The following is a 13,800-nucleotide window of genomic DNA, read 5'->3' on the forward strand; positions in this document are numbered from 1 at the left end:
TCCGGCCGCGAATTGGCGCGGGATTTGAACCACGCTTCGCTAATTGGTTGCGGCTGGCCGAATCCTGTGTATTCAATGTATTATTCTAAAATCTTCATAAACTACATACATATTCTAGAATACCCGATGCGTTAGAATCGGGCTATCAACTAGTATTTAATAACAGGCAATCAAAACATTGTATCTACCCCAAAAAGGTGTCAATAAAAATGTCAGCTCGGCGCACAAAATAAGCCCTCATCAGCCCCTGATCATGAAAAATGGAGACACAACGGGTCCCGGAAAATGGCAACTTTTTTTTTTATAAACTTTGGATTTTTTTTTCACTACCTACTTAAAAAAAAAAGAACCTAGACATGTTTGCTCTCTGTGAACTAACACCATGACCTGGAGAATCATAGTGGCTGGTCAGTTTAAGCATTCAGTGAACATGGTAAAAAACAACCCAAAAAATAGTTGTTGATCTCCCTTTTTTTTTTTTTTTACAATTTCACCACAGCTGGAATTTTTTCCTCGTTTTCCGGTACACAATTTGGTAAAAAGTGTCGTTCAAAAGTACAACTCGTCCTGCAACAAACAAGCTGTCACGCAGCCATATTGACTAAAAAAAAAAAATTATGTTTCTGGGAAGAAAGAGAACAAAAAACAAATGGAAAATCCCAACATTGTCTTGGGGTTAAAGACGGACAAATTTGATATGCCATTTTCCCAAGTCCTGTATTTTTTTTACACAATTTAGCAATTTGTTTAATGAATATATTTTGATAGATCAGACTTTTACAGATGCTGCAATACCAAGTGTTGAAATATCTAATTATTTTTATCTGATAAAAAAAAGTGTGTTCATTTTTGTAAAAAACATTTTTTACTTGTCACCTATTTTGTTCAGTCCTCTTAGAGGACATTAACTTGCGTTTATCACTTATACTATATACAGGAATATCACAGCATTGCTGTATATTATATAGTCTCCTATGATGGCCCGCCACAAGCTGGACATCACAGGAGAAATCACATGACCAGTATGGGGGCCAGCAGATGGCCTCAGGTATGTGTAAAGGTACCTTCACACGAAGCGACGCTGCAGCGATAGCGACAACGATGCCGATCGCTGCAGCGTCGCTGTTTGATCGCTGGGGAGCTGTCACACAGACCGCTCTCCAGCGACCAACGATGCCGAGGTCCCCGGGTAACCAGGGTAAACATCGGGCACATCGGCGCAGGGCCGCGCTTAGTAACCCGATGTTTACCCTGGTTACCAGCGTAAAAGTAAAAAAAACAAACAGTACATACTCACCTGCGCGTCCCCCGGCGTCTGCTTCCTGACACTGACTGAGCTCCGGCCCTTACAGCACAGCGGTGACGTCACCGCTGTGCTTTCCGGCCTCTGTGCTTACACAGTGCAGAGAAGCGGATGCCGGGGGACAGACAGCGGAAGGTAAGTATGTAGTGTTTGTTTTTTTTTACTTTTACGCTGGTAACCAGGGTAAACATCGGGTTACTAAGCGCGGCCCTGCGCTTAGTAACCCGATGTTTACCCTGGTTACCCGGGGACCTCGGCATCGTTGGTCGCTGGAGAGCGGTCTGTGTGACAGCTCCCCAGCGACCACACAGCGACTAAACAGCGACGCTGCAGCGATCAGCATCGTTGTCTGTATCGCTGCAGCGTCGCTGTGTGTGACGGGGCCTTAAGCTGGACAGAAAAAACAATGAATAGCACTGAATTGTAAAGCGGCTGCAGAAACAATAACCAGACACTTATCTTTGCTGATTTGGCAGCAGGGCAGGAGGAACCAGACTGAGATGCAAAACCTCCAAGAACAATGGACACCTGGCAAGGACTAATGAATCCTGCACACCTAAATACCCCAGTCAGAACTGCAATCAGCAGAAACACCTGACCAGGATTGCAGCCCAGGGACAACTGCACTACCACCAACAACCACCGGAGGGAACCCAAGAGCAGAATTCACAACACACCCCCAAAATGGAAGATGAGCTAAGCCCACCGGCATCAGGGGCTTATCCACAGCATTCTGTAATGCTGTAGATAAGCCCCCGATGTATCCTGAAAGATGAGAAAAAGAGGTTATATTTAGTGTTGAGCATTCCGATACCGCAAGTATCGGGTATCGGCCGATACTTGCGGTATCGGAATTCCGATACCGGGATTCCGATACTTGCCGCGTATCGGATACCGGAATCGGAAGTTCCAAGATTCAAAATGCAGAAATTCAGCCAATGAGAATGATTCCAAGTGTGGGCACATCCTGTTTAGCATGGAGGGCATGAAACTACTGGCAAGGCTGTGATTGGCTGCTGAAATGATGTCATGATGCAGTTTAAAAGTCGCTGGCGCCATTTTGCGATCACTCTGCTGTGAATTCAGTTAGTGACAGGACGCTGTTTGCTGACTGAGGGACAGTTTAGAGATAGCGATTTGCTTCTTTGTGCTTTCCAAAGGCTAATTTAGCAACCGCTGTGTTCACCTACTATTCACCTTGCTTTTGCCTTGTAGCGCTGTTTTCACAGCGATCTGCAAGGTCTGTGTGTGTGTGTGTGTGAGTGCAGCCCACTCTCTAGTCTGAGTGCAGCCACATAGGCCATCCATAGCTGGTTGTATTCAGTTCAGGGAGGGTGGTTCATTGCCTCATACTGTTCTTTTTTTTTTTTTTTTTTTCAAGTAGTGTAGTCTGCTGCTAATTTATTCAAAAAAATCCTATTAGTGTCTTTCCACCCGTCTCCAGCTAATTTGTGGAAAAACACTACATAGGATAACGTAGAGGAGGGTTTTTGGGCCTTGCAGCGCCGTTTACGGCTGTCTGCACGGTCTCCGTGTGATTGCAGCTCGCCCTGTAGTCTGTGAGCAGCCATAGCCTGGTTGTCTCCAGCTCAGGGTTGTTCACTGCGTCATACCGCCAAATCAATTTTCATTTTGTTTTAAGTAGTGCAGGCTGCTGCACATTTTTCCAAAAAATTCCTATTAGTGTCTTTCCACCCGTCTCCAGCTAATTTGTGGAAAAACACTACATAGGATAACGTAGAGGAGGGTTTTTGGGCCTTGCAGCGCCGTTTACGGCTGTCTGCACGGTCTCCGTGTGACTGCAGCTCGCCCTGTAGTCTGTGAGCAGCCATAGCCTGGTTGTCTCCAGCTCAGGGTTGTTCACTGCGTCATACCGCCAAATCAATTTTCATTTTGTTTTAAGTAGTGCAGGCTGCTGCACATTTTTTCAAAAAATTCCTATTAGTGTCTTTCCACCCGTCTCCAGCTAATTTGTGGAAAAACACTACATAGGATAACGTAGAGGAGGGTTTTTGGGCCTTGCAGCGCCGTTTACGGCTGTCTGCACGGTCTCCGTGTGACTGCAGCTCGCCCTGTAGTCTGTGAGCAGCCATAGCCTGGTTGTCTCCAGCTCAGGGTTGTTCACTGCGTCATACCGCCAAATCAATTTTCATTTTGTTTTAAGTAGTGCAGGCTGCTGCACATTTTTCCAAAAAATTCCTATTAGTGTCTTTCCACCCGTCTCCAGCTAATTTGTGGAAAAACACTACATAGGATAACGTAGAGGAGGTTTTTTGGGCCTTGCAGCGCCGTTTACGGCTGTCTGCACGGTCTCCGTGTGACTGCAGCTCGCCCTGTAGTCTGTGAGCAGCCATAGCCTGGTTGTCTCCAGCTCAGGGTTGTTCACTGCGTCATACCGCCCTCTGCTGGATGTCCTCATATGAACTCGAGCCTGGGAAAAGTTCCCATGCTAGAGTTCATATGAGGACATCCAGCAGGGGGCGCATCACCACGACTCAAGGTAACTACAGGACATTCCCCTGCATTCCATTCATTCCCCAGATTTTACAGACAGGAGCGGCTGCATTAGCAGAGCTCCTGGGTGTAAAATGTTTTAACCCCTTCAGATGGATTTACATCGTGGGACATGACCAGAACGACGGAAGGTATCGGATATTGTTGTTTTTTTATTCTTCCTTTTTTACAGAACAAGGGTCTTCAGGTGGATTAAGAGTCTAATAAAATATTACAACACCCTGTGTCTTTATTTCATTAAAGTACTTTGTAATAATGTGTGTGTGTTTTTTTTTTAACTATTTCTTACTATTGGATTAATAATGGATAGGTGTCATAATTGACGCCTCTCCATTATTAACCTGGCTTAATGTCACCTTACAATAGCAAGGTGACATTAACCCTTCATTACCCCATATCCCACTGCTACACGAGAGTGGCCAAGTGCCAGAATAGGCGCATCTTCCAGATGTGCCTTTTCTGGGGTGGCTGGGGGCAGATGTTTTTAGCCGGGGGGTAAAATAACCATGGTACCTCCCCTGGGAACATTTCTGCGTATTACGGCCGTAAAAAAAACGGACAGTATTTTCATACGCTGAGTGTGACGCCGGCCTAAGAGGTTATCAGAAATTGTTGGGTGCACTGATTACAGCCATTAAAGGCAGATGCCAGCTATGTAATTTAGCCAGCATCTTCCCTGTTTGAAGCGGACTCAGACATTGACAGAAGTCCCTGACACACTCCATGACATAATACTACATCATGAAGCTTTAAGGGGACATGATGGCTACCTAAGAGAACCTCTTTTATTGAGAAAATCCTCTGGAGGTGAGCTGATGACAAGGGATCATACTCCTGATTATCAAATCAACTCTTACCACTGTTAATTTCATGGACATTTGGTATACAATACACCTGCCCACAGCAGAAAACTCCACAGCAAAATCTGCATGTGTAACGTGGGGCTCTACAACCAATTTTACCCCTCTACATTGAATGCGGTAAAAGTTACCGTGAATGTCTGCAACAGAAATTAACATGCTTCAAAGATAATAATCCTAATCGCAGGTTAAAAATTTCCGTTGTGTGGATAAGATTTAGTAAGATCTCATCCACATGTCCGGTACTGTAATCAGCTGCAGACTTTCCATGTGCAAATCCACATAGAAAATCACAATAATTTGCAACAAAGCTTAGTTGTAGTACATAACCATTCTGAGACTTCCACAGTTAGCGCTCATTTCCACTTGCGATGAAATCGAACGAATGCAATCCGATGAAAAATCGGATTGCATTCGGACAAATGTTATTCTATCATTGTGTGTTCATCTGTATTTTTTTCTAGATTGGATCATGATCGGACTGTAAAAAATCTCAGCATGCAGCGATTGTAATAAAAAATCGGATAGGAGTCCGCAATAGAAGTCAATGGGTGCGAGAAAAAAATTGCACAGCACTCGGATAATGCCAGTGTTATCCAATTTTAACACACCAATCTCCTTTGGAATGCAGTCAGTTCATCTGCCACATACTGTAAAATCACAGCGTGACAGGTTCCAATAGAATAGATATATATAAAAGTCAGTGACAGAGAGAATAAAAGTCGGCAATTCATCTGCCGCGTACAGTAAAATCACAACAGGAGACGACAGGATAGAATAGATGGATTACATACAGTAAATACAAAGAGAATAGTTAGATATATAGATGTCAGTGACATATACAATTAATACAGTGTGTGTGCAGCTTACTGTACATGTATTTAATTATTAAAACATTTTTCTGAACAAAAATAGTGTGGGCTCCCTTGCAATTTTCCGAACCAGCAGAGGGAAAGCTGGGGGCTGATGTTTATAGCCTGGGAAGGGGCTTCACTGGCTCCCCATTGCCCAGAGACTCCAGTACAAAACCCTAACCATGACATACAAAGCCATCCACAACCTGTGTCCTCCGTATATCGGTTACCTCGTCTTCCAGTACTTACCTGCATGCAACCTCCGATCCTCACAAGATCTCCTTCTCTACTCCCCTCTTCCCACAATCGCATACAAGATTTCTCTCGCTCATCACACCTACTCTGGAACTCTACCACAACATATCAGACTCGCCTACCATCGAAACCTTCAAAAAGAACCTGAAGACCTACCTCTTCCGGCAAGCCTACGACCTGCAGTAACCACCGATTGACCAAACCGCTGCACGACCAGTTCTACCCTCACCTACTGTAGCCTCACCCATCCCTTTTAGATTGTGAGCCCTCACGGGCAGGGTCCTATCTCCTTCTGTACCAGTTGTGACTTGTATTGTTTAAGATTATTGTACTTGTTTTTATTATGTATACCCCTCCTCACATGTAAAGCGCCATGCAATAAATGGCGCTATAATATTAATAATACCCATGCAGGTTCCCAGGCTATCAATATCAGCTTACAGCTGTATATTTAGCATTTACTATTAAAATGAGGGACCCCCCAAAAAAATGCCGTAGGGTCTCCCTATAATTAATAACCAGCAAAGGCTTGGTAGACAGCGGTGGGCTGATATTGGAAGTGGCCATGGATACTGCCTTCCCCCAGGTTATAAACATCAGCTCTCTGCCACCCCAGAAAAGGCGCATCAATAAGATGTGCCAATTCTGGCAGCCTCACTCTTCCCACTTGCCCTGTAGCGGTGGAAAATGGGGTAATAGTTGGGGTGGGGGGGTTGTAGTCACCTTTGTATTGTCAGGTGACATCAAGCCCAGAGGTTAGTAATGGTGAGGCGTCAAGACGCTCCCAATGCTAACCCCATAGTCATACTGTATAAAAACAGACACCCAGAATAAAGTCCTTTAATTGAAAGAATGACACAGACTCCTTTAATAATCTTAATTAAACCATACTTACAAAACGCCCATTCCAGAGACGCCATTGTCTTCTGCAAAAGAGTTAAAATAACAAATAAAAGGAATACCTCACCTTTCTGCAGAGATGAAGGGAAGCTCCATGGGTATTACCCCCTTCCCAGGCTGTAAAATGCCCCAGCCGTCGGCTTTCCCTATGCTGGTTAAGAAAATTACACAGGAGCCAACGCCATTTTTTTCAGAAAAATAATCATTTAATAATTAAATACATGTACAGTAAGCTGCACACACTACTACTAATTGTACTCATTGTATATGTCACTGACATATCTATATCCTGTGTGTATATACTGTATGTAATCCATCTATTCTGTCGGCTCCTGCTGTGATTTTACTGTACGCGGCAGATGAATTGCCGGCTTTTCATCTATCTATATGAGTGTGTGTTGTTTTGAAGAATATTTCCTTTGAAAACGATGTGTAAATGACTTAGCCAATTGCTCTGTGTAAAAGCTCATGTTAAAATTGCATTGCAGTCGAATGTAAATCAGATGCTAGGTGTGAAAAATCTGATTGTACTCGCATGAAAAACGCATGACAATTGCACCATAGTCATCCGACTTTGCAGGAACAAAATCGGATCAATTTTAAAATCGCTAGTGTGACTCCAGCCTAAGACTTATTTTCACAACGAATAGTCTGGGCTCCACTTATTAAAGGGAATCTGTGACCACTTTTATGGCATAGCAGCTAAAAATATCACCTCATTAAGCATCTGCTATGCATTCCCTATATCCCTATAGAACCCCCTGACACCCCTTGTATACTCAGAAAAACGTGTTTTAATGTATCCCACGCCGTATGTTAATTTCTCAGTCGGGTCCGATGGGCATGGTTTCGGGTCTCTACATCACGCCCATTTGCTGTTGATCACCGTCCTACTTCATAGGTAACGCCTCTTGTCCCCGTGCGACGACTTGCACCTGCTCAGAAATATAGCCCTGTGCCCAGTGTCGGACTGGGGAGCCAAGGCCCACCAGTAACATTGACTTTGGGGGCCCACTTTTCACCTGTATACAAATATTACACGATCCTGGTTCACAAATTTACTCATATCTCTATCAAATAAACTGGGTAGTTTGATTAACGAATGATGAGATGCCGCGTTTTTTCTGTACAGAGAGAATCAAGTGAATTATGCCAAGTACTGCCCACACAGTATGGTTGGGGGCCCAGATCTGCACAGGGGCCCACCGGGGGATTCCGCTTTTATTCTATGGGCCAGTCCGAGCCGGGTTGTGCGCCTGCGCAATACGCTTTGCCCAACTTCAGGCAGAGACGAAAAACAAGTGCGTATGCGCTGGCAAACCTAGTTCCGGTACATGAGCTCAACATGAACAAAATAGTTAATAAATAACATTTCCCACGTGTCTACTTTACATCAGCACAATTTTTGAAACATATTTTTTTTTGTTAGGAAGTTATAAGGTTTAAAAGTTGACGAGTGATTTCTCATTTTCCCAACATTTACAAAACCATTTATTTTAGGGACCACCTCACATTTCAAGTGACTTTGAGGGGTCTATATGGTAGAAAATACCCAAAAGTGACACCATTCTAAAAACTGTACCCCTTAAGCTGCTAAAAACCACATTCAAGAAGTCTATTGACCCTTCATGTGCTTCATAGGAACTGAAGCAATGTGGAAGGAAAAATGTAACATTTAACTTTTTTCACAAAAATGTTACATTTTAATTTATACCCGTTTTTTTTTTATTTTCACAAGGGTAATAGGAGAAAATGGACCGATACCCCATATGTGGGGGAAAAACACTGTTTGGGTGCACAGCAGGGCTTGGAAGGGAAGGAGCACCGTTTGACTTTTAGAATGCAAAATTAGGGTAGAATCGAGAGAGGATACCATGTCATGTTTGGAGAGCCCCTTATGTGCCAAAACAGTGGAAACTCCCCACAAGTGACCCCATTTTGGAAACTAGACCACTCAAGGAATTTATGTAGAGGCACAGTTATAGTAATGATGATATTGCTATTGGTTTTACTGGTGTATGAATTTATAATGAGGTGGTATGTGTAAGTTGTGCGGAGTACATCAGATTATAAAAGTGTATTGTGCCAACAGGGCAAGAACAAGTGTTATTAACGTATGGACACAATCTGGTTTTGGGACTTCTGTTGTGGTACCTCGGACAGGGCGATGATGTCACAGTGTATGGTGGTCAAAATAAGGATATCCCTCTTGTCCATAAACTTGACCACCAGCATGTTGACGCTGCATTGGGCTCTGCTTTCGCCCTTTCTCAGCAGTTGCCCAATTAGCGGCTTGGGGAGGCCTTGCTGATTTTTCCGCATGGTGCCGCATGTAACTGTACCTCTGGCAGAGAGGGTCTTGAAGAGTGGGATGCTGGTGTAAATTTTCCCACTCTTCAAGACCCTAGGATGGGGGAGCACTCAGTGGGGTCAATCTGGGTGTACTTCCCCTCGTAGACCCTAAATCTGTGGGTGCATCCTGAAGTACTTTTTTTGCAAAAGAAAATGCTACCTCCCTACATATAAGCTACTTTGTACTATTATTTTTTTTCTAAAAGAAAATCTGATGTCACTAACACTGCGACGTCCACTCCCCTAATGCGCTACCTCCCTACCTATAAAGCTACTCTGTACTAACTATTTTTTTTTCTAAAAAAAAAAATTGGACGTTATTTACACTGCGACGTCTGCTACTCTAACTAGCTAAAAAAAGAAAAATTAGCTTGGCGCAGACTCTGATCAGCAGCAATACTGATTAGAGTGCTGCGGCCACGGGAAGAGCATGAATGCTCAACGCAGGACGCTGTGCACAAGGAAAAAGCTAAAAAAGTGCATAAAAAATACAATTCGGAGTGGTGAAATGGGGGAACTGGAACAGGGATAAGGGAACTGCTGCGATCATAGAACAGTCAGACAGCAGCCAGTACGCAGAAATCATAGGAGACACAACATAGGAGATGGCAGGAGGATCACATTGACCACAAACAATTTTTTTCTTTCGCTCAGGTAACGGGTCTACAACCGCTCTGCACGCCAACTCTGACTTAAAGATGGGGGTATCACGTGGGAATATGGAAAACGGTTTTCTTCATGAGACCACCACCATAAAATGACTCCATTGTCTATGTCGAGATATCCGCTTTGACTGGTGATAAAATGCATGTGTGCACCTGGTCCTGACCCCGGATTCTGTCAGGTATGCTATATCAACATTATACAATAGAATACAATAGAAAAAGATGTTTATTGGTTTCCAAAGACCCTATACAAGGAGGCAGATACTTGTTTCCTATCCTACATACATGAAGTACAAAAGCCTGAGTTGAGAGAGATAAAGCCTAAGGATCGGCCATGAAACCTGCAACCAAAAAGCAATTCTTTGTATTACAAAACCACAAAGAAACAAAATAGGTTGTTTGACAATAGATGGTGAAGAGTAACAGAATAAATATCATTTACTTATATCTTGTAATATGTGCTACGTCCCCTGCTGAGCACAATGTTACTGTTTACAGAGAAGGATTTGAGTGATCGGTTTTAGATTACAGAGCGAAATCCACAATTGTGCCGGTTGTTCCTGTCCTCTCGGCAGACACTTTCCTTAAGACTTGAGCTATAATGTAGTAGTGTGGGATTGTATTTCCGAAAGCAGGTACAGGCAGGTTTCAGCCACCCACATTGTAGCCCATTTTAGATTGTGTATACAAGGCCTTGAAAAAATATTTATACCCCATTAACTTTTCCACATTTTTTATGTTACACCCACAAACATTAAATGTATTTTACTGAGATTTTATGTGATACCAACACTAAGTACCAAGTATTTGTGAAGTGTAAAGGAAATTATACAAGGTTTTCTAAATATTTTGAAACTATAAATCTGAAAATTGTGATGTGCATTTGTATTCAGCCCCCCTGAGTCATTACTTTGTAGGACCATCTTTCACTACAATTATTGCTGCAAGTGTTTTGGGGTCTGTCTCTACCATCTTTGCACACTTTGAGCCTGACATTCTTGCCCGTTCTTCTTTGCACACTCGCTCCCGTCAGGAACATTGGATGGAGAGCGAATATGTACAGCAATTTTCCGATCTTGTCACAGATTCTCAATGATGGGATTTGTGGAGTATATGACTAAGGGCTGGCTCACATGAGCTAATACATTGGATGAGTGCTAGCCGATGTCTCATCGTATAGCGCTCAAAGCAATGTTATTCTATGGGGCAGTGCTGATCAGTGTTTTTTTATTTTTCTCATGCCAACTCAGCAAGAGAATAAATAAAAAATTGCAGCGTGCCATAATTTGCAGTGTAAATCAGATGACACGCACCCATAGATTTAAATGTCTGCATGTCATCCAATTACAGTCCGATTTCCACAGACTCAGACAATGGGGAACCTGTCACCAGGAATAACACTGTTATAGCCTGCAGATATGGGGTTAATCTCCAGGCTAACAGCATCAAGATGCTGTTGTGTGACCCTGGCCTAAAAATCATCCTGTGGACAGATTATCTCACCTGAGCTGTGGATCTCTGCAGCTTCCCCAGAGTGACCATGGGCCTCTTGGCTGCTTCTCTAATTACTGCTCTCCTTGCTTGGGATGTTAGTTTTGGTTGTCGGCCATGTCTTGGTAGGTTTGCTTTGCTTTGCATTTTTGGATGATAGATTGAACAGTGCTCTGTGAGATGTTTAAAGCTTAGGTAATTTTTTATAACCTAATTCTGCTTTACTGCTCTTCACCACTTTATCCCTGACATGTCTGGTGTGTTCCTTGGTTTTCAGGCTGCTGTTAGATCCTAATGTTCTCAAATCTCTGTGGCTTTCAGAGAACAGCTGTAGTTATACTGAGAATAAATTACACACAGGTGGACACAATTTACTAATTATGTGAATTTTAGAGGCAATTGGTTACTGAGGATGTTATTTAAGGGTATCAGACTATAGGGGAGCTCAATACAAATGCACATCACAATTTTCAAATTTATATTTTTAAAATAATTAGAAAACCATGTATCATTTCCTTTACACTTGAAAAATATTTGCTATTTTGTGTTGGTAAATCACATAAAATCCCATTAAAACCTATTACACCCACAAACATACAAAGTTTGTGGGTGTAATGTGAAAAAAAGTGGAAAAGTTCAAAGGGCATGAATAATTTTTCGAGGCACTGTACATTTGAAAATTCTGTGAACAACATTTATTTGACTTCCTGATATTTCGCCATAAACATACATGCTCAGCTCTACTGAGCATGCATGTTTATTTCCATAGAAACAGGGGAACCAGCTAATTTTCTGCAGGGACAAATGAATGGGCATGGTAAAATTTAATATAGTTTACAAATATGATGGGTGAATTAGAATGAATAATGAAACAAAAAGATGGCAATAGTGGTAACGGAAACATTGCAAGATGGCATAATTGGGCAGTTATAGGGAATCTGTCAGTGGTTGAACCAGGAGACACAAGACATCTAGTCCTGTAGCAATAATCTCCTGTTGATAAAACACTGATTTTATTGAAAACTACAGTAAGCAGTCCAGTAACTACTAAAAAGGAAAGAGAGGGGAAACAACAATCAATTAAACGCTTTCTTCTTTAAGTCATTTATAAGGATAAAGTAATTTCTTCATTAAAGGGTGTTATGTTTCATAAACTGACCTGACGATACAACTTCTAAAGATCCTGGGTTACAGAGGTGCATGATGAGGTCTCATCCAAAGTGCCTCTACTTGTACAGTGACTTAGAGGTGTGGTGCCACAATCACAATTCATCATCTATCCACATGATGAATAACAAGTTGCTGATTGTCCACGTGGACCCACATGACAATGGAGGTCCTAATCCCCTGTGCGAATGGAGCAGTGTTCGAGCCTGTGCAGGGCCACTCTGTTCATTGTCCATGGGACTGATGAAGAGGCACTGTGCTTGCACCACACACTGCTCCTTTCACGCAGGGAACGCCGGACCCCAGATCTCGTGATCCCTATAGTGGGAGCGCCAATTACCAGCAACTTATCGCCTATTCTGGGGATAGATGAGAAGTTGTGATTGTGACACAACCCTTTTAATTATTTGTGATTTCATGTGTAACCCATAAAATGATGATCAGGGTGAATACAGTTGCACATTTTGGTCATTTTTTTCCATTGACTTATTATATTTCAGTGCATTAACTCCATAATTGCAATATCTATTCTACGGAACAAATAGGAGACTGTGCAGAGCCTTTACTGACAGGATCTGATACATCTGTCACCTCATCAGTCTGTCTCTCTACGGACATCCCTGCACCCTGGTTATTCCCCATAGCTGTAGAGCAGTCCTGCTGATTCTCAATGTCTTCTGCTTTCCTTGCTGATGTGTGGTCCTCCTTGGCCGCTTCTATGTTATCTCGCCTTGACATATTTTGGCTGGCACTCTCCACAGAAGTATCGTCACTGGTTTCCTTGTCATCTTTATCTTCAATATTATCAATCTCATCATCTCTGGGCGTTAGAACCTTTTCCATCATGTCTATAATCTCCAGTTCATCATCAGACTCTTCAAAGGTGCTGGGGAAAAAAAAGAATCATTGCTGAAGGAGTTTGTTACAAGTAGCCATCAAACATCCCATAAAGGACAACACCTCACATGTCACGGGGCTGTTGGAGAGGAAGGTAGCCCTTATTGGTGTGTCCGGACTCCCCTCTCCAAAAGCACTCCATTGTTAGTAACCAAACAGTGAGGACTTAGACCAGTGTTTCCCAAACTCCAGTCTTTACGGCCCCAACACCTCATGATTTCAGGATTGCCTTAGTATTGCACAAGGGATGGAATTATTACCAAAGTATCAGAAACTACCACAGGTTCTCTCACCTGTGCAATACTATGGAAAAATCTGGAAACATGAGGTGCTGAGGGGCTGTGAGGACGCGGTATGGGAAACACTGATTTACACTAAGGGTCCAGGTAGTGTAAAAACAGGTCTCATTGGTTATGTTATGATATTGTAATGAGGGGACTTTGATTTTTGCTATGAATCTCATCTCTCTTCTATGTATGTCTGCCGTTACTCTCATGTCAATGTTATGTTGCAGAACATCTTCCGATGTTTTAAAGGTAAAG

At 42.7% G+C, this 13,800-nt stretch overlaps 1 protein-coding gene across 8 annotated transcripts in view; it reads right to left on the reverse strand.

The window, feature by feature from the left end:
* Nucleotides 1-9,911: 9,911 nt before the first annotated feature.
* Nucleotides 9,912-13,800, reverse strand: part of LOC143817058 (serine/threonine-protein kinase Nek5-like) — a 163,845-nt gene continuing 159,956 nt past the window's right edge. For all 8 annotated transcript variants that reach the window (XM_077298137.1, XM_077298136.1, XM_077298138.1 and 5 more), the window contains exon 23: nucleotides 9,912-13,247. In XM_077298137.1, the coding sequence (XP_077154252.1) occupies nucleotides 12,887-13,247 (361 nt within the window). In that variant the 3' untranslated portion in view covers nucleotides 9,912-12,886. The remainder of the gene's footprint in view (nucleotides 13,248-13,800) is intronic.

The sequence above is a fragment of the Ranitomeya variabilis genome, chromosome 3, assembly GCF_051348905.1.
Source record: "Ranitomeya variabilis isolate aRanVar5 chromosome 3, aRanVar5.hap1, whole genome shotgun sequence".
Classification (NCBI taxonomy): domain Eukaryota; kingdom Metazoa; phylum Chordata; class Amphibia; order Anura; family Dendrobatidae; genus Ranitomeya; species Ranitomeya variabilis.